This window comes from Leucopleurus acutus, assembly GCF_964270905.1.
Source record: "Leucopleurus acutus genome assembly, chromosome: 19".
Taxonomy (NCBI): Eukaryota; Metazoa; Chordata; class Mammalia; order Artiodactyla; family Delphinidae; genus Leucopleurus; species Leucopleurus acutus.
Window position 1 is genome coordinate 24666614 of NC_139161.1, and position 26623 is coordinate 24693236.

General features: G+C 38.1%; 1 protein-coding gene across 5 annotated transcripts; it reads left to right on the top strand.

Annotated features, from left to right (window-relative positions):
* The first annotated feature begins 18 nt into the window (after window positions 1-18).
* On the top strand, window positions 19-25366 carry LUC7L3 (LUC7 like 3 pre-mRNA splicing factor). Of its 5 annotated transcripts, XM_082861719.1 has the most exons (12): window positions 19-225; window positions 11621-11687; window positions 14576-14615; window positions 15098-15242; window positions 15585-15659; window positions 16964-17068; window positions 18029-18190; window positions 18585-18868; window positions 19597-19757; window positions 23142-23282; window positions 23388-23493; window positions 24863-25366. In XM_082861719.1, exons 1-12 carry the CDS (start codon window positions 127-129, stop codon window positions 24894-24896), a joined length of 1419 nt encoding a protein of 472 aa, XP_082717845.1. In that variant the 5' UTR covers window positions 19-126; the 3' UTR covers window positions 24897-25366. The 5 variants fall into 5 exon arrangements, with proteins under 5 accessions (XP_082717845.1, XP_082717847.1, XP_082717848.1 ...); XM_082861721.1 differs by lacking the exon at window positions 23388-23493 and having other exon boundaries at window positions 23142-23335; XM_082861722.1 differs by lacking the exons at window positions 23142-23282; window positions 23388-23493; window positions 24863-25366 and adding exons at window positions 21353-21450; window positions 21840-21965.
* Window positions 25367-26623: the final 1257 nt, after the last annotated feature.

Below are 26623 nucleotides of genomic sequence, written 5' to 3' on the forward strand. Positions count from 1 at the left end.
TTGTCGGCTCCTGTTTAGCGCAGGCTTTTAGGCCGGGAGCGGGCTGGAGAGCTTGGCGACTGTGTCGCCGGCGTTTTCTTTGGTGGGTGCCAGGGCTGGTGGGAGCAGTCGCCCGAGGAAAGCACCATGATTTCGGCCGCGCAATTGTTGGATGAATTAATGGGCCGGGACCGAAACCTCGCCCCGGATGAGAAGCGCAGCAACGTGCGGTGGGACCACGAGAGCGTAAGTCCCGCGGGCCTTGGGCCTGTGCCCGGGCGCCGTGGGGGAGGGGAGTGGAACGGACTGGGGCCTGCCGGGGCCGCGGCGCGGTTTGGGGCCCGGGCCGCCCCGGGGTCAAGTGTCTGACCCCGTGGCCGGAGGGAGCCGGGAGGATAGCCCGGGAGGGAGGAGTCCTTCTGGATCCTAGGATAAGGGATGATTTATTGTTGTTTAAGTATCAAGGAAGTCAAAAAGACCCTTGGCAGAATTGAAAAGCACCTTAATCAGGCAGGGAAAGGCGGGAAAGGAAGGAATTTTTTTTTTTTTTAACATCTATAGGCTCTGGAGTTTTCACTTCATTGTGAAATAGGGGAAAGGGCAAATTCTACCGTTATTTGGGCTGAGCGACGTATTTAGACTGAAATTTCTGGCCAGCATTAGTGGTAAAAATCGTAACAGTATATTATTTCAGTAATGGTTCAGTTTCGACGCTTACATGGGGAAATAAAATTTTAAAAGAGGTCATAACTTGGTAGGGTTCACCGTGATTTACAAATATTGTTTGATAGCAGTACGGTCTAGTAAGCCATTCATGTAGATAATTGTCAAGGCATTTTCTTCACATGAAACTCATTTGATTCTCTTAACCCTGTAGGGGTAAATAATTATAAACCCGGTTTCACAGATGAGACTTGAGAGGCTCACCCAAGGTCTTTTGGCAAGTTAAATGGCGATACTAAACCTAATCTTTGTGGTCTTGTTCACTTTCCACAGTTCTATGAAACTGGCTCTCTGCAAATACCCTGATGTTTATCTAGTGTTTTGAACACGGTGTGTAACATTTGTTTTAGGTCTTACCTGAAGAGTAGATGTAGAATTTAATTTTACGTGTGGTTGTAATCAAACAAGATAATTTAAAGGCAATTACTAATCAAAATATGAAGGAATAAACAAATATGCCTTTTTTTTGAAGTTGCTTACTCATTTTAAACATAGGCTTTGGTCAGAATAAAATTTCTCTTGCAGTGCGGGAAAACAAGTTGGTGCTAGACAAGTCTTTTCAGTACCTTAAAAAATAAGCGTTTGACTAAAGTGGGCGCTGCCTGATTCCACAGTAGTATGAAGTGTTGTGGTAGAATTCATAGAGTGTGTCTTTTGCCTTGATTCTTTCTTTTCTAGGCATTTCTTTGTCACAGTGAAGCAACTTTTTCTTTTACCACTTCACTCAGTAATCTAAGCTTTGCAAAAAGAAAAAATGAACATTATGATTCACTTGATGGGCAAATAGGACAGTTATCTATTTTGAATTACAGAGAGAAAATTCCTTTTGATTGCTCATCAACTGGAGCAGCCTATGTCTGTGCCTAATTGGTTTTGAACAACTGTTGTGGAGAAACTTTTTTTCCTGGTGGTATTTTATTGCCATATTCCATTACATGTGCTGGGTTTATAACATAAATAATGAGGCTGTCAGAAAAGCAACTTAAGTTTTATGTCATCTTAGTTCAATAAATCTGTTTTCCTTTCAGGGTTTTTTTTTCCTTTTAGTGCTTCTCACTGATTTAAACTTGTGGTGCTGTTAAAATATTTTATGCCTTTAATGACAAGTTGCACTTCATTCTAGATTCAGGGATTTGAAAAAGTCAGTTGCTGGTGTTTCAGATTCTTGTCTGCAAGGAAAGGTTGGTGTAGACCAGCGTGTGGCCTCTTCTAAATAAGCAGGAATTACTATAGAGTTTTATAAAGCTGGGGAAGCTCGTGGCATCACTTCCAGGTCATTTGCGTATGTTGTTGGCTGTTAGTGCTAAAATCCTGGAGGAATAGACAACCCCAGTATGTACTGTAAGGGTTTCACCGTCACTGTAACCTGATATTTCAATTTTTTATTTTTTTGGCCACGCCTCGAGGCTCGTGGGATCTTAGTCCCTGACCAGGGATGAAACACAAGCCCTAGTCAGTGAAAGCGTGGAGTCCTAACCACTGGACCACCAGGGAATTCCCCCAAATATTTTTGCATTCCTGTTCTATCTGGAAATTTTTCTTTGCCACACTTGCGCTGGATGCAGAAAGCCATTTCAGCTGGGTGGGGTCCTTTTGTTTAACAATGAAATAGAAGCTTTACCTTAGTGTTAAAAAATTCCTAGATGTCTGCATCAGACTGATCTTTGGAATTTGTTTTAAATGCAGATATCTGTACTTCTCGGGCGCCCACCCACCCCCATTCTGATAGGTCTACATTAAGGCCCCAGAAATCTGCATTTTTTAAAATGGCATCTTTATGCATTCTAAAGCTTGTGAACTACTGCTTCCTGACCCACCTCCTTAGTGTCAATACTAGGTTTTTTTGTTTTAATAAATTTATTTGTTTTTATTTTTGGCTGTGTTGGGTCTTCGTTGCTGTGTGTGGGCTTTCTCTAGTTGTAGCGAATGGGGGCTACTCTTCGTTGTAGTGCACGGGCTTCTCATTGTCGTGGCTTCTCTTGTTGCGGAGCACGGGCTCTGGGTGCGCAGGCTTCAGTAGTTGTGGCACTTGGGCTCAGTAGTGTCACTCGGGCTCAGTAATTGTGGCACTCCGGCTCAGTAGTTGTGGCTCGCGGGCTCAGTAGTTGTGGTTCGCAGGCTCAGTAGTTGTGGTGCACGGGCTTAGTTGCTCTGCGGCATGTGGGATCTTACCAGGCCAGGGATCAAACCCATGTTCCCTGCCTTGGCAGGCGGATTCTTAACCACTGTGCCACCGGGGAAGCCCAATACTAGGTTTTTAATTGTGAACTAGAAGCACTTGGGGGAAACTCACTTTTAAGTGAAGGATGCGTCTGTGATGCAAATTACTGACCTTTCATTTATTTGTAAAGATGTATGTAACCACTATCAGGGAAAGTGCTTTACGTTACAGGCCTTTCCAACTTTGTAGATTGTTACCTTTGGATCTGAGAGAAAGTAGTGTTCAACTAAAGTAGTTTTCAACTCAAGTCAAATCAGCTTTAATACTGTTCCAAGGATTCATTGACACACCCTCCTCCCTCATTGATTAATATTTTACATTTCCTTGAGATTAGTATTTTTGCGTTAAGCAGTTTGCTCTGCTTTGTTAATCCTAAACAACCAGGGTAATGAGGAAAGCATATGATTTTACCTGCCTTGTGTGAGCACCTTTTGGTTAGTGTTCACATGCAAAGATTTCAGCGTTTGATAGAGAAGGCATTGGTAGCCTTCTGATCATCTGAAGAGTTGAGATTGTAGGGAATTGTAAAGTTTGGTCTGGAGCTTTTATTATTATATATATAAAAAGAACTTTGTAGTTCAAATTGAGGATTTTATATTGTAGATCTCAACCCAAAAGTGAAATTAAGTGTTGACTTAACTCTGATTCTAATAATATGTAAAATGAGACTTTGTTCATAATTTTTCAAATTCAAGTGTGCCCTCTTTTCAATGAAGGCTTAATTTATGAAGGGAATTGAAATAAATGTTCTTTTCTAAAATTTTCACAATGTTAGCAGATACTGTCACTGACACTGAAAGTTGTTTAGAAAAGAAAAAACAGTTAAGTTACTGTCCACATTTTTACTTGTGACTTTTAACATCTAAAAAAGGGATTCAGGGCTTCCCTGGTGGCGCAGTGGTTGAGAGTCCGCCTGCCGATGCAGGGGACACGGGTTCGTGCCCCGGTCCGGGAAGATCCCACATGCCGCGAAGCGGCTGGGCCCGTGAGCCACGGCCGCTGAGCCTGAGTGTCCGGAGCCTGTGCTCCGCAACGGGAGAGGCCACAACAGTGAGAGGCCTGCGTACCGCAAGAAAAAAAGGATTCAGAATCTAAGAAGGAAATTGGAAGCAAAAAATGAGTAAATATACCGCATGGCATCTACAGGTATTTTACTAGAAAGTTTTTTTTTTTGTGTGGTACATGGGCCTCTCACTGTTGTGGCCTCTCCCGTTGCGGAGCACAGGCTCAGTAGCCGTGGCTCACGGGCCTAGCCGCTCCGTGGCATGTGGGATCTTCCCGGACTGGGGCAAGAACCCGTGTCCCCTGCATCGGTAGGCGGACTCTCAACCACTGCGCCACCAGGGAAGCCCTACTAGACAGTTTTAATTCATAGTCACCAAAATGTTATTTCTGTCAGAAGTATAGACATCTCCTGCCCCACTCTGTAGTACATGGTAAGTGTTGGGCTTCTTGGAATTGCCAGCAGCCTATATTTTGTGTATATAACTGCTGTTTGCTTTTTTCTCTCCAAAACACATACAGAAGTGAATAGTGGAATGAACTCTGCATGTAACCATACCCAGTGAGACACATTATCAACAGATGGCCAGTATTATTTCCTCTGTATGTCCTACCTCTTTCACTATTTTGAAGCAGTTCTATCATTTCAACCTTAAAGACATCATTATCTGTCTCTAAAATATAAGGACTGGGACTTCCCTGGCATTCCTGTGGTTAAGACTGCTAGTACAGGGGGCATCAGGTTCGCTCCCTGGTTGGGGAACTAAGATTCTGCATGCTTTGGAGCGTGACAAATAAATAACCACAATATTATTATCAGACTGAAAATATTAAGGTATTTCCTTAATATTTGATTGCCTTTTGGAAACCATGTCTCTCTCTCTCTCTCTCTCTCTCTCTCTGTCTCTGTCTCTGTCTCTGTCTCTGTCTCTGTCTCATTAGACTTTTTTTTCCTTCTGATGCACCGTGCAGCTTGTGGAATCTTAGTTCCCTGACCAGGGATTAAATCTGGACCCTCAAGCAGTGAAAGCACGGAGTCCTAACTACTGGACTTCCAGGGAATTCCTGGTATCTCATTAGACTTGATTTCTTCACAAGGGGAGAAAGTAGCTTATGTTAGTGTACAGTGTTTCATTGTTTTATGAAATGTGTTTAATTTTCTGATCATTTCTTGTAAATTGAGGAAGTTCCTATAATTACTTTGGATGATACAAATAATACAGATTATTTTGAATGACACAAAAATGTATCATTCTTATGTACAACCGAATAGTATAGATGCAGCACTTTCCCTGAGAGAACTGTCATTTGGTAGCAGTTATGAAGGAGTAATGGGCTTTTGTAGCACAGTGGGGGAAAGTAGAGGGTCTAGAAAAGCACACATGAAAGGGGCACTTAACCCAGACTGGGGTACTTGGGGAAGGCCTCTTAAAGTGGACTTTAAATACTGGGACCTAAAGGATTCGTAGGAGTTAGCCTGAGGGAGAGAAGACAAATGTTACTAGGGGCTGGAGAGAATCTTAGGCCTGAGAAATTGTGAATGGTATTAGAGCTGAAGCCCTTGTTTTTGGAGGAGGAGGTGTGTAGATAGATGAGCAGGAACCTTGTTTTGAATGTTTTTTATAAGCCTTGTTAAAAGTTGGGACTAAATGACATTGGGAAATAATTGAAGGCTTCTTAGTGGGAGAGAGATGTTTACTATCTCAGCTGCTGTGGAAAATTGATTAAAATTTTACAAGAAATTTGTGTAGGCGATAAAAAAGAGTGAACCATGACTAATTACTATGTTAGGAATTGATTTTATTATTACGTCCCCTCTGATTTAGAGTTGTTAAAATGATTTTTTACAAAAGTAAACTTGCTTTACTATAAAAGATTAAAATTAGAAGTAAACAGCAAAAGTCTGACCTTGTCTCCCCTTCCTATTGTCACATTCCCCTGGAAAAGCTTAAAAATTTCTATGTATGTTTCCAGATCTTTCCTAGTAATTTACAGACACAGATATAGAAGTGAAAGTTGTCATATAGTAATGTAATGTTATATAAATTATAATATATACTTAACAACTTTCACTTATACTGTGGAATCTTTCCTCATTGGTACATGTAAATCTACCTTAGCGCTTCACTGGTGGTGCAAGGAAGAATCTGCCTGCCATGCAGGGGACATGGGTTTGAGCCCTGGTCCGGGAAGATCCCACATGCCGCAGAGCAACTAAGCCCGTGTGCCCCAACTACTGAGCCTGTGCTCTAGAACCTGTGTGCCACAACTACTGAGCCCGCGTGTTGCAACTACTGAAGCCTGCGTGACTAGAGCCCGTGCTCTGCAACAAGAGAAGCCACAGCAATGAGAAGCCCGCGCACCACAACTGAGAGTAGCCCCCACTCGCCGCAACTAGAGAAAGCCCGCGTTAAGCAACGAAGACCCAACACAACCAAAAATAAATTTAAAAAAAAATCTACCTTAGTTTAACTATTTCCTGGTGGATATGTAGATTATGTCAAATTCTTTTACCATTACCAACCAATCCGCAATGAATGTTCTCATACATGTAGCTGAATCATTTGTAGGATAGATTCCTAGAAAGATAATGACTAAGTTAAATGCATATTTTACTTAGTCATTTTGATGGATGCTGCGAAATTGTCCCACAACTCTAGTAATGTTTGGAATGTTCCTTTTCCCAACAGAGTATCTAATGCCAGGTTTTTACTTTTTTGAATTTTATTTTCAGATATTGTTTTAATTTTTGACAGTTTGACTTTGTTTAATGTGATGGAAACTTGGAATTAAAATTTCCTAGTCACATTCCTAAGATTGGTTGTATCTGCATTCTCTTGAGTGGTAGTGAAAAGTATGCTGTTGAGATTGAACTCTTCTGGTCTTTAGTGTTACCTTAATTTATCAAGAGAATCACAATTATGTTATGAGAACTCTGCTCCGCCTTGCCACCTTTGGTTATCAGACTTCTAGGTCCATGATGGACATTTAGTAAAGACTTGCTGAGTCAAAGACTGTTAATATTTTTAGTTAAACATCCTCAATCCCTGGGAAGGGTTAAAAGAAGCAGTCTAAGTAGCTAGAGTTTATTGGGTAGAATAACAAATGTGTTGATGTTCCATTTCTTCACAACAGTATCTTAAGGAGAATTGGAGAGTGGAAAGAGCACACAGAAAAGAATTAGGAAAATAGGTTTTAAACTCTATTTTGTAAGTAGCTAGATGCCTTCAGGGCAGGTCATGTGGTTGATCTCAGTTTCTCATCTCAGATGGAATGATTGGACTAAATTATAGGTAGACCTGCTGGCATGCCTTATTTGATCTACATAGTGCCTAAAGACATTTTAAAAAGTAATGGGTAGTATTTAAAAAACCAGACTTATTTGCTCATTTCTCCCAATTCAGTAAATGGAGAGTTTAAATTTTACAATCCCACTGTGAAATACTTATTGTCTCCTTTTTTTGTATTGAGGACACAAGGCAGAGTTACAGTTGAAAAGTGGCGGCCACGTTTCAAACTCTGCAGTACGTTGCCTCTCCAAGCATACCTATTTCAACTTGCCTATTTCATACTCTGCTATGTCTGTCTTTTCATGTTTCCTTATGCCTAGAATGTCTTGTCATTCCACTTCTGAACTTAACCAGTTCAAGCTTCACCACTTGACATTCCTGACTAAATTCCTGTCTGTTCTAGTGATGCATGTACATTTTAGTTTTTGTGTCACTACTAAACCGAGCTTCTTGAGGAGTGAGTCTTAACATGGTCTTGTATTGATACTTCAAGCATCATTTTTAGCACATAGTGTTAAATGATTGTTGAAGTGTCATTTTCTACTTTTTCAAATTAAATGCCGTTTAAAATTAAAATTCCATACAGTACTTACTAGATTTAAGTGTGTTCACTCACGTATTTTATTGGAAAACTGACATAATATATTTATTTATTTATTTTTTTCGGTACGCGGGCCTCTCACTGTTGTGGCCTCTCCCGTTGCAGAGCACAGGCTCCGGACGCGCAGGCTCAGCAGCCATGGCTCACGGGCCTAGCCGCTCCGCGGCATGTGGGATCTTCCCAGACCGGGGCACGAACCCGTGTCCCCTGCATCGGCAGGCGGACTCTCAACCACTGCGCCACCAGGGAAGCCCTGACATAGTATATTTAGACTTAGAGTTTTGACCACTTAGAATGTACTGTTTTTTGGAAAACTATTTATATAAATAAGGCTTAGAGTTTAGAATAAAACTTTATTTATTTTATTTGTTTATTATTTTTGGCTGTGTTGGGTCTTCGTTGCTGCGTGTGGGCTTTCTCTAGTTGCGGCGAGCGGGGGCTACTCTTCGTTGCGGTGCACGGGCTTCTCATTGCAGTGGCTTCTCTTGTTGCGGAGCATGGGCTCTAGGCGTGCAGGCTTCAGTCGTTGTGGCGCGCAGGCTCAGTAGTTGTGGCTCGCGGGTTCTAGAGTGCAGGCTCAGTTGTTGTGGCGCATGGGCTTAGTTGCTCCGTGGTATGTGGGATCTTTCTGGACCAGGGATCGAACCCGTGTCCCCTGCATTGGCAGGCAGATTCTTAACCGCTGTGCCACCAGGGAAGTCCTAAGAATAAAACTTTAAATAGCTCTGAAAATCAGAGGTATTTTAGTTTTATAAACCAGAATTTATTAACACATTTTATGACAAACCTTGAAGTTAGTAGTCATCCCCACTTTTACAGAAAACTTAAGTCATACAGTATGTGGTAAATCCCAGTTCAGACCCAGGTCAGTTTGATTTTGGTGATAAATGTTATTAAAACTAAGATTCTATAAGTACTATTTGGAAATACTTCCAAAAGGATTTCCTTCCTAGAAATACTCAAGTTTGTATTTGGTTATATTTAAGAGTCAGGAGGGACCATAGAGATGTTTATTCCTTTTTTTTTTTTTTTTTTTTTTTTTTTTTTTTTTTTGCGGTACGTGGGCCTCTCACTGTTGTGGCCTCTCCCGTTGCGGAGCACAGGCTCCGGATGCGCAGGCTCAGCGGCCATGGCTCACGGGCCCAGCCGCTCCGCGGCATGTGAGATCTTCCCGGACCGGGGCACGAACCCGTGTCCCCTGCATCGGCAGGCGGACTCTCAACCACTGTGCCACCAGGGAAGCCCTATTCCTTTTGTTTTAATGAACAGTAGTCTTATATTTACATATGTACTTGAAAGCAAAACGCATAGTGATAGTAATAACTTTCATACTTATGATAGTAAACTTTTATACTTATGAGGGCTGAACGGCCAAGTTTAGTTTTAAAATTAAATAATATAATTAAAACCATATAATTTGTAGCTATAAGTAATGGTAAATGCTGGTAATAACTATTATTAACCTATTTCATATAACTACTAAAATTGTGGGAAATTTGTTAAATAATTTTTGGGCCCTTGGAACCAGGGTTAATAGTCTGAAAGATAAGTAGCATACCCTCTTTGTCTCTGTCCTCCTTCCCCCAAATGAAAGGGATTCTTTTTTTTTTATTAGTTAATTATTTGGTTGCGCCGGGTCTTAGTTGCGGCTCACGGGCTCCTTAGTTGTGGCTCGCCTGCTCCTTAGTTGTGGCATGCAAACTCTTAGTTGCGGCATGCATGCGGGATCTAGTTCCCTGACAGGGATCAAACCTGGGCTCCCTGCATTGGGAGCACGGAATCTTAACCACTGTGCCACCAGGGAAGTCCCCTGAAAGAGATTCTTAAACTGAATGTTGGCATTGGTATTTTGCTGATACACTTAAAGTGGATGCAAAATTTAAGAAATCAGACTTTTTAATAATTAGAAAAGTATATAGCATTTTAAAACATTTGCATGCATAGAGCCCTTTTAAAATTCAGGTATAGTTGATTTACAATATTATATAAGTTTCGGGTGTACAACATAGTGATTTACAATTTTTAAAGATTTTACTCCATTTACAGTTACTGTAAAATATTGGCTATATTCCCTGTGCTGTACAATATATCTTTGTAGCTTATTTATTTTATACATCATAGTCTGTACCTCTTAATACACTACCTCTATTTTGCCCCTCCCTTTTCCCATTTGTTCTCTATATCACAGAGTCTGTTTTATTTTGTTGTTATTATATTCACTAATTTGCTTTTTTTTTTTTTTTTAAAAAGATTCCACAAATGCATACAGTATTTGTCTTTCTCTGTCTGGCTTATTTCACTAAGTATAATCCCCTCCAAGTCCATCTTTGTTGTTGCAAATGGCAAATTTTCATGGCTGATTAGTGTTCCATTGTGTATATATACCATATTTTCTTTATCCATTCATGTGTTGATGGACACTTAGGATGCTTCCGTATCTTGGCTATTGTAAATAACGCTGCTGTGAACATTGGGGTGCATGTATCATTTTGAATTAGTGTTTTCGTTTTCTTTGGATATATACCCTGGAGTGGAATTGTTGGATCATATATGGTAGTTCTATTTTTATTTTTTGAGGAACTTACATACGGTTTTTCCACAGTGGCTGCACCAATTTATATTCCTACCAACAGTGTACAAGGGTTCGCCTTTCTCCACATCCTCGCCAACATGTTATTTGTGGTCATACAGAGCCTTTTTAATAATTTAAAATCGAGTGTTAGAACTTCTAAAGAAAAGAAAAGGGTACAAAGATACTATGACATATGGCTACATATAACAGGATAATATTGATATAAAACTAAATCTGTTTAGACATGATTTTTGAATCTCATTGTTCTTTATGAGACCTTTCTTTATAAGACCTTCGTTCTTCTGGACACAGCTTATGGAACCACATTGCTTCACACAAGTATAAAACAATTGACCTTTGAAGCAAAAAACAATCTATTTCAGATTTAACATCCAGTTCTAAGAGTCTCGAAAAAACTCATTCAATCTCAAATTTAGCAGACCTTTTCTATCCTGTGTTATAGTTGTACATTGAAAATTTACCCAATAACAATGAAGGGTTATATGAAGGGAGATATTTTGGAATTTTGCTTAACAGGTTTTGGTTTGCAGTGTTATAGAATTAAACATAGGATAGAGCAGTCTCGGAATATATCTGAAGGAGTTACAAAAGTACCAATGAGAGAGAATTAAAAGTCGGTTTCATGTTAATAATTCTTCCTCATACCATAGAAATTACTCAGTAAAGTGCTGGCATGTGTGAAAATATCCACTACACCTTAGGGCCTGTTACAGGATCTCTTTAAGTGAAAATACCGAACCAGATTGCTTTAAATAAGTGTTATTTGGAATTTAGGCAGTGATTTCCAAGTCTTAGTCTGTAAATTGGTTCTGGTCTTTAACAAAGTTAGGAAAATAAGAACAATATGTTTTTTGTGTGTTTTTAATTAAAAATAAAAAGTTATCTTTTTTCTGGATGTCTTTATCCAATATTTTTTGTTGCTTGGGAGTAGGGCAGTGATTTCTAATATTGTAATAGAAATAGGAAGTAATTATAGAAATAGAAAATGCTGGTAACTGTCAGTCCTGCATTTCTTGTACTGGAATCCAGGAGTCTGAAAGTCATTAATTTACCTAACTAAATGGCTTAACAAATGAAATTATTCTTAAACTTACTTGGTTGAAAGATGAAGATCATGAAATGAGAAAATAGTTATTTGGCACCCTTTTCTGGTATAGTTCTAAAACCAAACAATTTCAAAAAGTTAAATTACCTTTGTTTTTGTTCACTAGGTTTGTAAATATTATCTCTGTGGCTTTTGTCCTGCGGAATTGTTCACAAACACTCGTTCTGATCTTGGTAAGTAAGTGTTCTGTGTAACTTTTATCGAATTTATGATTAAAGAGAAACTGATACTTTATAATTTTGAAAAGAAGTTTCCTCTTAAAGGTTTGTTGATAAAGTAATTTCTTTCCTGGCTTAGTTTTTTGAATGTATTAATAAATGTCAGTCTAATTAAACATGGTGGCTTAATTGAATATACATATCTATTTCCACTCCCTCCTGAAACCCTTCCACTAAAATGAAAATTTAAAAACAAAAAAGGTGTAAATGGAAGAGTCGAGATAACATTAGAGATGTCAGCACATTTTTGGAAGATGACAAGTGGATGGAAGAATAGCAGAGAAACCTGTACCCTAAAAGCCTGCAGAAGGGGATATTAAACAGAAGAAAGAGTTTGATCAGCAGAACCCTGGACAGGCTCAGGATTTGGAGGCATCAGGTACCATAGAAGGCAGAGTTGAATCATGGGGCTGAAAACCAGAGATTAGTCTAGTTCAGGGTTTCTCATCCTTGACATTTGACAGTTTTACCTGGAAAATTCTGTGTTTGCGGGGGTGGGAGGGGCTGTCCTGTGGATTGTAGGATGTTTAGTAGCATCCTTGGCCTGTACCCAGTAGATGCCAGTAACATCTCCCAATTGTGACAACCAAAAATGCCTCCAGGCATTGCCAGATACCCCTGGGGACAAAACTGCCCTTGTTGAGAACCATTAGTCTGTGTGGTCAGACCTGTGCATCTGGTGATTCTGTCTCCCACCCCTACAGCCCAGGAGACCCCGGGGGTTATGTTCTGAAGAAATTGGGGTAAAGAGACTAGTTCATTTGAGCCACAAAATGCAAAAAAAAAATTTGATCATTTTCTTCTCCCAAGGATGGTACATAACTAGTATCATTCTAGAAACATTAACAGCTTGCCCTAAAACATTAAGAGCACATTAGGGCTGGATGTATCTAGGTACTGGGAGTAGAGATACAGGATAGGGCAGTAATGAACGAAGATGAGACTATAAGAGATAAAATGAGTCTGTATTTTCAATAGTGAGGTTTTCCCATTCCCTTCCTCTGCCCTGTTCCTAGAAGGATACAGCCAGATGTTTTTCCCCAGGCAGAAGAGAAGAGGATTCTTTAGAGAAAGTGAACAGTTCCAGAGAAATGATCTACAGGTACTGACCCTTGGGGAATCTCCTAAAAGAAAGTCTTGCTGCCCGATTTTCCTATGGTAAAGCCCGTTAGTTGACAAACCCTGCCTGAGCATACCAACTTCGAGTCAGATTTTGGAAGTGTTTTGCCAGCCAAGGAATACCAGTCAGACATTTGAAGAAAACCTTCAAGCACAAAAGATTAACCAAAACCAACAGAAAAAAAAGAATTTAGTGGAATATGGTGGATAATGGGGGAAAACAGAAGAAAAAAAATTTTAAAGCCGTAACTAAATTCAGTATCCTCAGAGAAATAAGAGAACATATCAGGAGGAATAGGATGCTGTATTAAAAGGGAAGTTTTGAAAAACTAAGAAGAGTTCTTAGAAATTAGAACTAGAGAAATCTGAAATAAAATCAGGGGAAAGTTTTGAGGATAAAATTAATTTGTGGAATGTTGATAAAAAATTAAAATTTGAAAAAATTATATCAGTCCAGTCCTCTAATAGCTAATTAAGAGTTCTAGATAGAGAAAACAGAAGGGAGGAAATTTTAATATTGCATTACTAAAGGACTTTACCCTCTAGATTGAGTGAGTCCTTCAAGAGCTCAGTACAACAAATGAAAAAAGATCCACACCATTGTGAAATTCCAGAACACCAGGCGTGAGGGTGGGGCACATAGGATTATCAGTCAGGATGGCCTCAAATTTGTCAGTATGACACTGGAAGTTGAAGACACTGCAGAATCACCCTCAGGATTCTGAATGAAAAAATGTTTTTACCTAGGTTAGCTATATAGCCAAACAAAAGGACATTTTCAGACATGCACGGTCTCAACAAACTTATCTACCACCTTTTCTCTGGAAACTCATGGGCGTAAACCAAGGAGAGAAATAAGAGATCCAGTAAACTTCAGTACAGACCAGAAAAGGAATTTCTAAGGATGACAACTCTATTAGTGAGCTTAGAAAAAAAGCAGCCCAGGCTGAAGCAGGACAGAAAGCTCATGGAAGAAAATAAAGCTGATTATCTGATATATTTTGAATCTTGAGGGTCATTGGTATTGAGATAGTTTCTTATAGCTGAGTTAAAGTGTTTGAGATGAATTTGGAAATAGAGACATAGAAAAGACTAAACAAAAGAAAGAATTCCAGTAAGTTTATCAAAAGTGTCATTATAATGCACCTTTTGTTTGACTCAGCAGTTAATGTAGGACTTGCATAATCAAAATATAAGCACTGAATGTTTATTTAACCTAAATTTTTGATGCCTAGGATAAACCAAGAAAAAGCAAAATAAGCATAAAATTTAGAAATATGGAGGTAATTCCAGAAGATACAACTAAAAGGGTCAAAATTGGTTGCCTTTTGGAGATGGTAAGGGGTAGGACTAGGGTGCTAGTCTTGTACTATTCACAGAGACTCGAAATTAATAAAATGGCGCTCGTGGTTCAGACCAGTGGTCTGCCTTCATCCCAGTTTTCTTCTTGGTGGCAGTAAGGAACAATTTTTTCATTCCTCCTACTCCCTCTTTTTTCTTCTCTTACGTAGTTCTGTGTTATACTCATCTTGAAGACTAAGGAGAACACTTTTCATGTGCTTACTTGGGTATGTCGCTTCATGATTCAGTAGGCTTAATTTAGGTGTCTACAGACTACTCAGTGATTAAATGGATCTTCTTTCCTTTTTTAAAAAGAACTTTTGTTTTAGCAAGAGAAAAGTTAACTTCAATAATTTATACCTTCATATTTCTTGTTCTTTCAGGGCCTTGTGAAAAAATTCATGATGAAAATCTGCGAAAACAGTAAGTTACCTTTTGGGGGGTCATCCCCCCACCCCCATCATTATTTGGCTTTAAGGGGACAAGGATTGAAGAAATAATTGAAATTCGTGTAAAATGAATGTTGGACAGAGGTCCTCTTCATTAGTTGGGGGTGGTACAAAGTGATGCAGCTTTATGTAGTATCACCATATGAGTACATACTGTATGCCAAGAATAAGCCTAAGCATTTTTTTCTATATCACATTTGTTTTTTATTTTTTTTCTTTTATTATTATTTTTTGATGGCTCCTCACGGCTTGCAGGATCTTAGTTCCCTGACCAGGGGTTGAACCCAGACCCTCAGCAGTGAAAGCACAGAGTCCTAATACTGGACCGCTAGGGAATTCCCTACGCCTTCAGTCTAAACGCAGTAGTCCATGAGATTAGTTAAGATAGAATATGAGAGTTGTAATCAAGAAAGATTTGGAAGGAAAGCAGTGCTTGTTTGTTTTCATTTTTATTAGGTATGAGAAGAGTTCTCGTTTTATGAAAGTTGGCTATGAGAGAGATTTTCTTCGATACTTACAGAGCTTACTTGCAGAAGTAGAACGTAGAATTAGACGAGGCCATGCTCGTTTGGCATTATCTCAAAACCAGCAGTCATCTGGGGTGAGTATGAAATTAATTTACAGTCTTTGTAAAGTGTCCTTGTTCTCTGGAAACCCAGAGATTTCCCTAGTGTTGAAACTTGTGTTCAGGTTCATTCATTACTTTGTATTCTTTTAAAATTTCAGTCTTTATTAGTAAATGTAATATTGATTTTGCTAATCATAAGGTTTTGATCTTAGATATAAATAACTGACAGAATATGCAGCTGATTAACAAAAATTGAGGCAACTGAGTTACTGTCCTTGTGATTCAGCGTTTCAAAATAGTAGGGATGGTATTGAGATTTTGAACGTCTATCTCTGTATTTTAGTTGTTGATAAAACATTCTGTTGTCTCCATTAGGCAGCTGGTCCAACAGGCAAAAATGAAGAAAAAATTCAGGTTCTAACAGATAAAATCGATGTACTCCTGCAGCAGGTGAGAATTGTGTGCGTTAATGTCAGAAAATACTTGAAGTAGACACTTAACCAAAGAAGGTATAAGGACGGCAAATAAATACATGTAAAGTTGCTCAATGTCATTAGACATTAGGGAAATACAAATCTACAGTGAGATGCTTTTTGAACACCTATTAGAATTGCTAAAATTAAAAAGACTGACCATATCAAGTGTTATTGGAGAGCTGGGCAAACTATCTTACGCTGTTGGGGTATGTAAAATGGTGCAGCCACTTTGGAAAAAGGTTTCTCTCTTAAAAAGTTAAAAGAGGCACCACGAGCCATTACACTGCTAGGGAGATGAAAGCATATGTTTACACAAAGAGTTGTATACCGATGTTTATAGTGGCTTTATTCATACTAGGCAAGTAACACCCCAGACAAACCTGGAAAGAACTCATGTGAGTGTCAGTAGGTTAATGGATAAAAAAAATGTGATGTATCTATACCAGCGGTCCCCAACCTTTTTGGCACCAGGGACCGGTTTCATGGAAGACAGTTTTTCCACAGATGGGGGTGGGGGGATGGTTTCGGGATGATTCAAGCTCATTACATTTATCGTGCAGTTTATTTCTATTGCTGTTACATTGTAATATATAATGAAATAATTATACAGCTCACCATAATGCTGACAGGAGGTGGAGCTCAGGTGGTAATGTCAGCGATAGGGAAGCAGCTGTAAATACAGATGCAGCTTTGCTTGCTCGCCTGCTGCTCACCTCCTGCTGTGTGGCCAGGTTCCTAATAGACCACGGACCACTCTTGGTCTGGGGGTTGGGGACCCCGATCTATATACAGTGTGATACACTATTCAGTAATAAAAAGGAATTAATTACATGTAACTGTGTGGATGAATCTTAAGATAATTAGGTTGAGTGAAAGAGGCCAGAGCCCTACAGAAGGAAAAAAAAGTGCATGGTTCCATTTAAATAAAATTCTAGAAAATGCAGACTAATCTATAGTGACATAAAGCAGATCAGGGGTTGCTTTGGGAGGAGATACAACAAAGGGGCAGGAGGAAACCTTCTCGGGTGATGGATATGTTTATTATCTAGATGGTGGTGTTGCTTTCATGGGAGTCAAACCTTATGAAATTGTGCACCTTAGAAATTTGCTGTTTATGTTCCTGTCAAGTATACATAATTAATGCAGGCTTCACTAAACGAAACCAAACAAAAAGACCCAAAACAACCGCTAAATGCTAATGAAGCTTGGGGTAAAAAGAAAAATACTTGGATAGTGTGGTTAGAAAGATATCCTGACTGCTTTTTAAATTCCCCTTAGATTGAAGAATTAGGATCTGAAGGAAAAGTAGAAGAAGCCCAGGGAATGATGAAATTAGTTGAACAGTTAAAAGAAGAGAGAGAATTGCTTAGGTCCACAACTTCGGTGAGTAGCAACCTCATTTTGGTTTACCCAGGCTGTTCACTGTGAATTACTAGGATCTATTCTGATTTGAGAACAGTTTTCTAATGTCAGCAAACTTTATTTTAAAGGGCCACATAGTAAATATTTTAGGTTTGCAGGTCACAAGATTTGTAATATAAAGGCTCTTATATTACAAAAGCAGCTTTAAACAATATATAAACAATTGGATGTGGCTTTGTTCCAGTAAAACTTTACAAAAACAGGCCTCTAAGCCGCTGGCTTGCCAACCTGTGCCTTAGATCGTAAGTATTGATTTGGGCCTGGGTTTTATTTATTTTTTGTTAGAACAAATTACTCAGTTTGTACTTACCTTAGTGCAGAATTGGTATACTCTTAATAATACCTTCTACTTTCTTAACTTTCAGTTAGAGAATATAATGTTTGGATATTGATACATGTTTTTGTGTCAATGTATTTGATATGTCTTTGATACAGTGTATTTTGTATCAGTGTATGTATATGTACATACAAAATACATGTTTTGGATATTGATGCTAGAATATAATTGGTCATTGGTTCCCAAATATTAAAAGGATATGTTCAGATTATACTCAGTGAGTTCAATTCCTTAATGATTTTGAAAAACATTTTTAATATGGAGTCCACACTTTTAACCTGTTGAACCAAGCGAGAAATGAATTCAGACTAAAATAGGTAGCTTTTTCGAGGTGGTATAGGTAGCTCTTTCTTTGTTGGAGTTGAGGGATGGGGTCTCAGTACTTCTTGGGTGATGTGGAAAGTTGATTGCTGCTGTCATGCTTCCTCTCTCTAAAAGTTGCTGCTCAGTATTATGGCTTTGGGGAAGTGGAAAGTTGCAGTTGACAAAACTAAAAATCTATTCTAAATGTTAAGTACTTTTGGGGCGATTTGTTTGTTCTGTCTTCCTCAGATATTCTTATAATAACTGATTTATCATTTCAGACAATTGAAAGTTTTGCTGCCCAAGAAAAACAAATGGAAGTTTGTGAAGTGTGTGGAGCCTTTTTGATAGTGGGAGATGCCCAGTCCCGGGTAGATGACCATTTGATGGGAAAACAGCACATGGGCTATGCCAAAATTAAAGCTACTGTAGAAGAATTAAAAGTAAGTTTCTTATAAACATGTATTTTAGCTATAGCTAGTACTTTATTTTAATATGGTTAAAAATTGATGACACAGATATAAATCTCTCGTTGATATTTTTGCGGACTGTGTTATTTGAGGTAGCGATAATCCCTATAATGCTTTGCTATTTATTAGATTAGCAAAGCACTTTATTATTTTTACTCTGTAGTGCCAGGAATTTGGGGAAAGAATATTCCTGAGGGTTTAGTCAAATAATATCTTGTGTACATACATGGTGTTGAGATTTCTCCATTTCACTTTTAGGGCATCAAATTCCATAAGTTGGTCTAAAAATGCTTCACATTAGGTAGCCACTGTTTGACAGTGTCTTTATATAGTTCTAAAAAAAAAAAATCAAACTCTATTTCCTTAGGAAAAATTGAGAAAAAGAACTGAAGAACCTGATCGTGATGAGCGTTTAAAAAAGGAGAAACAAGAACGAGAAGAAAGAGAAAAAGAAAGGGAGAGAGAAAGGGAAGAAAGAGAGAGGAAAAGACGAAGAGAAGAGGAAGAAAGAGAAAAAGAAAGGGCTCGAGACAGAGAAAGAAGAAAGAGGAGTCGATCAAGGAGTCGTCACTCAAGCCGAACTTCTGACCGAAGATGCAGCAGGTCTCGGGACCACAAAAGATCACGAAGTAGAGAAAGAAGGCGAAGCAGGTATATTGAACACATGAAACAGTGCCAGACATATAGTGAGTGCGCAATAAACAGTAGTAATTACTAGTGATATTCCTTGGTACTTGACCCTCTTAAGTCTCATTAAGTGTGAGGATGGATTATGAGAGTTGAATCTGAACGAGTCCATCTTCGAGGCAACTTCATTGCTATTTCTGAGGCAGTCTAAGGAGGTTTGATGCAGTCTTATTAGGAAGTCAGTGTATTGGATGGTCTTTTAAGTGCTTCTCTTATTGATTCTGAGAAGACTTTTTTTTTTTTTTTTTTTTGCGGTTCGCAGGCCTCTCACTGTTGTGGCCTCTTCCGTTGCGGAGCACAGGCTCCGGACACACAGGCTCAGTGGCCATGTCTCACGGGCCTAGCCGCTCCGTGGCATGTGGGATCTTCCTGGACCGGGGCACGAACCCGTGTCCCCTGCATCGGCAGGCGGACTCTCAACCACTGCGCCACCGGGGAAACCCAAGACATTTAAATTAAAAATTATTTTGGGTAGGGCTACCTATTTGAAAAATTGAAGTTAGAAGGATTTTCAATTTTCAGTTCTTAAGATTTCTAATGTAAATATGTTTTAATAGTAGATTCTATTCTTTTGCCTTTAAGGGTAAGTTTTGCTTTTAATCTTATTTATTCAACAGTATGTAATTCTTCAAGGTTTTTTATCACTGTAATATCAGCTGAAATTGCTTTCCTTTTGTTTCAAATTATTTAAGAAGCAGAGATCGACGAAGAAGCAGAAGCCATGATAGGTCAGAAAGAAAGCATAGATCTCGTAGTCGGGATCGAAGAAGATCAAAAAGCCGAGATCGAAAGTCATATAAGCACAGGAGCAAAAGTCGGGACAGAGAACAAGATAGAAAATCCAAGGAGAAAGGTTAGTTTTTATGAGAATTTAATTTATTAAGAGAATGTTTTCACTTTCTTGTCTCCCCACCGACTCACTTTTCTTCAGACACAGGCAGAGTTCCACTTCAAGCTATACTCATTTTCACTTATGATGAATACCATTCAGTAGGAGACAAGCATTATTCTTCCCTCTCCTGCTCTGATTTGTGAGAATGACAGTTGGCCTGGTGTTTTCTTAGAACATGTTAAAGTCACATCCTTCAATTGATAACTTGAAGGCTTATCATTTAGTTTCTTCCAAGTATTGCATTACCTTTTAGCCTTATTAAGGTGTAGAGTTCTTGGTTATTGGCAACTTTTTTTTTTTTTTTTTTTGGTACTTGCTGCAGTGTTCCATAATATGTCTTGCAGAGTAAATGTACATTACTGCATTGGTTCTCATGTACAGCATTCATTTAACTCAGTACTTCTAAGTTTGCAGTAGTTGAATGCCTTACATGTGTCTTACCATGTTTTTTATTGAAGCAACATGCTCTTTCCCCTCTACTTTTTCCTTTGGTTTTCTGTGGCATTCCAGTATCTGGTTCACTGTGCACTCTTAATGGACTTTTTCATTTTGTCTTTGGCATGTTTTCACAAGGATATTCTCATCTTTCAACTTAGCCTTCATTGAACGATAATTCTTTTAATCATTAGGGTTGCCTTTCTGCGTTTTCTTCAGATTCTTCGTGCGTCTGTCATTTTGTATTGACTGGGCTATTCTGCTTTGCATGGTTTTCAGGAATGAGAGAAAGGGCTTATTTCTAATTTTCTTGGCTCTGCTTGTTCCATCCTGTTCTGCCTATCTGTGTCCATGTTTGATCACCAACATAATATGTGTGCTCCTGTTTGAATTTATTGTATTAGATGTGTATGTGATACTCATTATTTTCTTTTATGAAACTAGTCTATGGTTTTTGTGGGGTTTAACTGAGTTAGGAAACTAGCAGCACAAACAATGGATTTTTTTTTTTGTTGTCTTTTATTTTTCCTCAGATAAGTGCACCTTCTCTTTTTAAAAATATTTACATATATTCACTTTTTCTACAACATGGAGCAAATGTTAAAAAGTAGGGAACAGGGTAATTTTTAAAACTTGCTGTTGTGAGCTTTAGTATTTGCCATTTAAGTTCAGAAATTACTTTTGTGATTCAAAAGGCAATTGATACCCAGAGTTAACTGACTATATAAGTTTTAAGAAAGCTTCACCCAACCTTTTTGCAAGACTTTCTGTATAATATATTTTGGGGATGATGGGTCAACTCTCAAGAGCCAGATAAGGATGTCAGAGATGAAATTAATCACTTCTCTCTGAGAACTAAAGCTCTTTGCTGTATCCTCATTTGTGACACTTAAAATAGTTGCATTGGTTCTCAGGGACAAAAGCTAGCTAGCCTTCATAACTATCTGGGATCAAAGTTGAGCAATAAATGTCACTGGTCTGACTTAAAAACAGTTTGTATAATTTCTAGAGAGAGCAGAAAAGATGAGTTGAATTGCTAAACTCTGATCCTTATTGTAATGATGACATCGTGGAATATAATCAAACTTTTGTTTAAGTAAAATAAGCTGCATTGTGTTTAGATTATGGACAAAAAGGGATTTTCCTGGTGAGATGTGGAGGAAGGAGTGAAGACTTGATTCAGAGAAAACTCTGCATCTGGTCCATCTTGAAAGATTGGGTATGCCGTTATAGATTTATTTTAAACGTTGGGATCTCTTTTAGAAGTGACATGATTTATTGGCTTTTGAAAATACCGTGTGGCCAATTAGGCACTCCTGTATAAATAACTGAAGGCCTGAACTTTGAGGTCAGATATGAGCAGTAGCAAGCATTTGATAATGGCGATGAATAAGAGGGAGCTCACTACTCCATGTGCTGTAATGAAAGCACTTTATCTGACTCCACAAATGAAAAGTGGTTTCTTGCACAAACCTATCTTTCTTAACCACCAACCAATTTAGGGTGCTCTCTTTGTCAAGAGAGGTTCCTTTTTTAATCCATAGCCCTGAAGTCCACCACACTTTGTGGATGTCCTTAGGACTATTAAGATCTACCATATTTATATAGGGCAGAAGATAAGATTATTGGACTGACTACTAGTCCTCTACGGGGCAACAAGACGACTCTTCCTCATTGAAGCTACCTGTGCACCGGAGAAGCCCATAAGGCACAAAGGGAGGACTTTCCCACAAGGTCAGTTAGAGCACACTGTACTGGCGCAGTTCTCATAAGTGGACAGACAGACGTGAAGCAAGTCCTGCAGTCAGCTACTTGGACGTTGCTTCGTGCATTTTGCAAGTGTTATGGACTGAATATGCTCCTTCACATAAGATCTTCAATTCTTACGTTCTTTGAATGAGTGCCCCCCACCCCCATACCATATTTTGTTTTCATTACCATCCCTCTCCCAGTTACTTAATGTTGTGTCTTAACACTTTGTCTAGAATCTTAGAGGGTTCCGCTTCTCTTAAAACCTGTTTCTGTCTTATGAAGTACTCTGCTAGACCAGCTATTCTTAACTTAGTTTTAAGGGGAAAAATAATTTTTCCAGAAGGTTTGTGTTGATAGTTTGCTTTAACATTTTCGGTAGAAATCTTTTGTTAGGCAATACTTGGAACTGAAAAAGCTACAAAATACTTGCTCCATGTACCATTTTTTGCCTCTAGTCTGGCGTTTCACCATTCCAAAGAAAACAGAAGGAAAAGTTGACTTTTTTTTTTTTTCATCCTTCATTTGCAGCCGAGTTGAACTTTAATTCCTCCTTTTGGAAAAACAATTCTGAGATGGCACATATGTTACTTTTATTAGCAAAGCACAGAAGTTCAGTATTTGGAATGGGATTTAAGATCCACTTTCTTTTGTTGGGCTTGTTCCTCTTGGGTATTCAAATATATGTAGGTATAAGTCATCTTTTGCATTTAAAAATATATAGTTGGAGAAACATGCCTATAAAATGTTCACCTTTTTTCACCTTTTGCAGTTACTATTTTAATTTTTTTAACTTAATGTGAACACAGTTTTTTTGTACTATCTTTCATACCTTTCCCATTGCCTTTTGATGTTCTTTACCCCAAATGAAATCTACTTAAGTTTTAGATTCTGCAGTGACTTGGTGTTACGTGTACCTCTCACCAGTTTGAGAGAATTTGCCCACGATTTTACCTTTTGCTTTCTCTAATTCCCTGTCCTGCCCTCTCTCTCCTTTATAAATTACAAATTTTATCCCTTTGATAGATTCATCAAACTGTTACTTGCAGTCTATAGGAAATGATTGTCTTTTCATCTCTCAATTGTTTTCACTTTTCAAAGCGTTATGTATGTATTGTATTTTACTTTAAAATCCACGATCAATGTCTTCTTTTATGGCAGAAAAGAGGGGATCTGATGATAAAAAAAGTAGTGTGAAGTCCAGTAGTCGAGAAAAACAGAGTGAAGACACAAACACTGAATCAAAGGAAGGTGATACTAAGAATGAGGTCAATGGGACCAGTGAAGACATTAAATCTGAAGGTGACACTCAGTCCAATTAAAACTGATCTGATAAGACCTCAGATCAGACAGAGGTAAGTGTATTGTTTCTCACTTTGATTAGGGCTTTTTGTTACTGTTTGACAGTGCAGCGTAAGTATGCACAGATGAAGATGGAACTAAGCCGAGTAAGAAGACATACAAAAGCATCTTCTGAAGGAAAAGACAGTGTAGTCCTGCAAAACATTTTGAGGTACATTGTTTTGTCTCAGCTATTTTGTAGCAGACTCGTGCCCCCCATTAGTGTGCCTCTTTGGAAATTATTACCCAACGTTTGTAATGTAGTCGCCATTGAAAAGTTAATTATCCTTTTTTTAGGGATTTTGCTGTCATTTCTTGTTTTTTTTTTGTTTTTTTTTGTTTTTTTTTTTAATAAAAAGGTTGAACTGTTTTTTTTTTTTTCTTTTTGGTATTAAGTCCATCTTGTGTTGGTACATTGGCAGAGACATATGCTTTATAAACTTAAATATTTCTGAGGCACATGTTGGACTACTTTGTTTTAATTAAACTGCTAGTATTTCTTTGTCAAGGATGTTTCTAGTTTTTTGCTTTATTGCCTTGCATTCTAATGCAGTTTGTTCTGTAACTCGAGAGCCAGTAGCATTGGATTGATGGAAGTGTAGGGTTTATGAATTATTGCAGCTGACTACCATACCTCACACAGCGTTGGTGTTGTGAGCGGCCCATGAAAAGCCAAATTAAAAATCAAGGATTCAGTCAAACTAAGCAGGTACTCATGCCAGGTACTCCTTTCTCTACCCACATCCATGTTTGAATGCTATTGCCTGTGATCTTTACGCTTAACTGTTGTGTATCTTTTTTGTTCTTTACAAGAAGCACAGAGGGGTTTTTTGTGTATTGCGTGAAAACTTATAATCAAATGTTAACAGAATGGAATTTTTTTTCAACTGTGTGTAGGGATGCAGTGGTGCCCAGAATTAGATATCTTTAAAGAATTTTAAATACAATAAACACTTCATATTATTCGCCTTGTTACATTCAATGCAATTCTCAAGTCTTTAAGAGGTATGTGTTTAATATTTCCTACTGTGTAGGAGAATTTGCAGTCAGCCATAGGTATAATAGGAATAATCACTGGCTGATACATTTAAAGCAGCAGTGAATAGCAAGGACAGCCACCTTCAAACTGTGAAATACAAAGAACTGATGAACCATACAGAATGAATTTGGGTTTTTAAAGAACTATTAAAAGTCAGGCTTTACAAGAGTTCTTAAAACCTGGAAACTGTTCATTCTTTGGGCTAGTGGCATGGGATTAAATATTCCTAATGAAAGGAAGTACCAATTAGTTGATTTGTCGATGACATTCCTTTTCTAGGACAGCAGTATAGTGTTAAATTTGTGTGAGCCATTCACACATAGGCAGGCATACACAGGCATATGGCTTTAAGAGACCACACTGATGCCTTGATAATTTAAAAGAATACAAACATTCCATATACATATATTAATTAGCAGTTAATGACTGGGCCACTTAGTCATAAAAATTTGCCTTTTACATGTTGTCTAATTATCATTTTTCCCCAAATTTTGCCTTGTAGGAATACTGTTCGAAGATTTTTGGAAGAAAACTGAAAACGGCATAAAGTGAAGATCGACATTAAAATGAGGTGAAAGAAAACTATAGTGGCATAGAAAAAGTATAAAGCTCAGTTAGTTTTTTTGTTTTTTTAATTAAAAATTAATTCAGGACTGATGTGACCTACCAGATTTCAGAACATGTATTAATAGCATATATATGCCACTGAAAACTTAGGTCTTGTATCATATTTTTTTCTTTAAGACTTTTTAAGAAATATTACCTAAATATGTGGCTTGCTCAGTGTTTAATTGCAAGTTTTCATTCTTGGACTTTGAAAACGAGATTAAACGTTAGTATTTGTGTGAATCAGACTAAGTGGGATTCCATTTTTACAACTCTGCTATACCTAGCCTTTGGATTTAGAAGTGAAAATAAAGTATCTCTGACTTTCTGTTACAAATTTGTCTCTGTCATTGAAAAGTTTTAGTATTAATCTTTTTCTAATAAAGTTATTGACTCTGAACTAGTCCCTTGTTTTAAATATGAGATACGCTGTTACTAGAGATGTTGGTGTACAGTTTTATCTGATTTGTTCTGTTTAAGACTAATTTTTATAGAATTTCCACAGTTTAAATGTTTTAAATAATGGTGCTTCAATTTGGGGTAGTTATGAATACATTTGAATTATGCTTTTAATAACGAAGATATACAATGAACTAGAATATATTTTTACATCCCTGAGAGATTTCTTTAGTAGTAGAAAATTCAAAATGTCCTTCTGACAAACACTATCATCCTTCAGCTATGAAATAATGACGTAGAAGAGCATTTCAAGAACTTTTAACTAGTTTTTGGTCTTAAAATCCTGTATCAAGATTTTTTTAACCTGGTCTTGTTGGATTATAAATGTATTTATTTCTATGTATGGGGTGTATGGTACATATAAGAAGGGTTTTTTTTTTTTTAAAACTGATGCTTAAGGTAATGGGGATGTGGGGGGATCGTGTACAGCAAATTTGGCAGCACGTTTCTACCTACAGCCAGCTTGTGACTGTGTAAAAATAGTAGCTCCAGCTACATATACCATGGCAGTTCTCTGTGCTTTATAATTTTCAGATATTGTCGTCAGTTTGTAGGTGGGGAAACTTGAGTTAGTGCATTACATGACTCACCCAGTGACTTACGGCTCCATGTTGGTGGAGAAACTAGCACATGGAATCTAGGTCTCTGCCTTGTGGTCTGCTACCTTACTGTTCATGCCACTGTATTCATTCTAATAGGCATAATAATAGGCTACAGAATTTACTAAAATACCCTCCACCAAGCTTTGGGAAATAATGAAGCTGCCACTTCAGAGGTTTTGTATGAGAATGCTATGGGGACGGAGCTTTCCTGGCTTACCTAGCTAATCCTGGAGATGCGGCAGTAGATGGATTGGTTATCTCTGAATTTGTCAGAGATGATTCATGTGAGGATTAATGTAAGATGGGAATCAGTCTAATACAAAGTCGACCACCTCCCAAGCACGGCCTTGTGTAGTTTAACAAGATTTTGGTTGTAGGAATAAAGGTCATAAAGTGATAGTTTATTCTATTCTATTCCTATTCTATTACTAAGTGTTAAAAACAGAAGAAATTTACTTAAGTATTAAGGTACTTAGTCATCATGAGGGTATTAAAGTGCCAGCTTTGCTCTGCCCTGCCTCATGTAGAGTCAGTAGCTGACTGACTTTAATGAAGTACACTAAACAAGTTCATGAAGTCTTCATCGTCTTCATCTG

Excerpts from the sequence above, each read along its gene's own strand:
- LUC7L3 (XM_082861719.1), top strand. The coding sequence starts at position 127 with ATGATTTCGGCCGCGCAATTGTTGGATGAATTAATGGGCCGGGACCGA. Across the intron at positions 15,243-15,584 it reads AAAACCAGCAGTCATCTGGG|GCAGCTGGTCCAACAGGCAA; the intron begins GTGAGTATGAAA and ends TGTCTCCATTAG. Across the intron at positions 23,494-24,862 it reads GTCCTGCAAAACATTTTGAG|GAATACTGTTCGAAGATTTT; the intron begins GTACATTGTTTT and ends TTTGCCTTGTAG.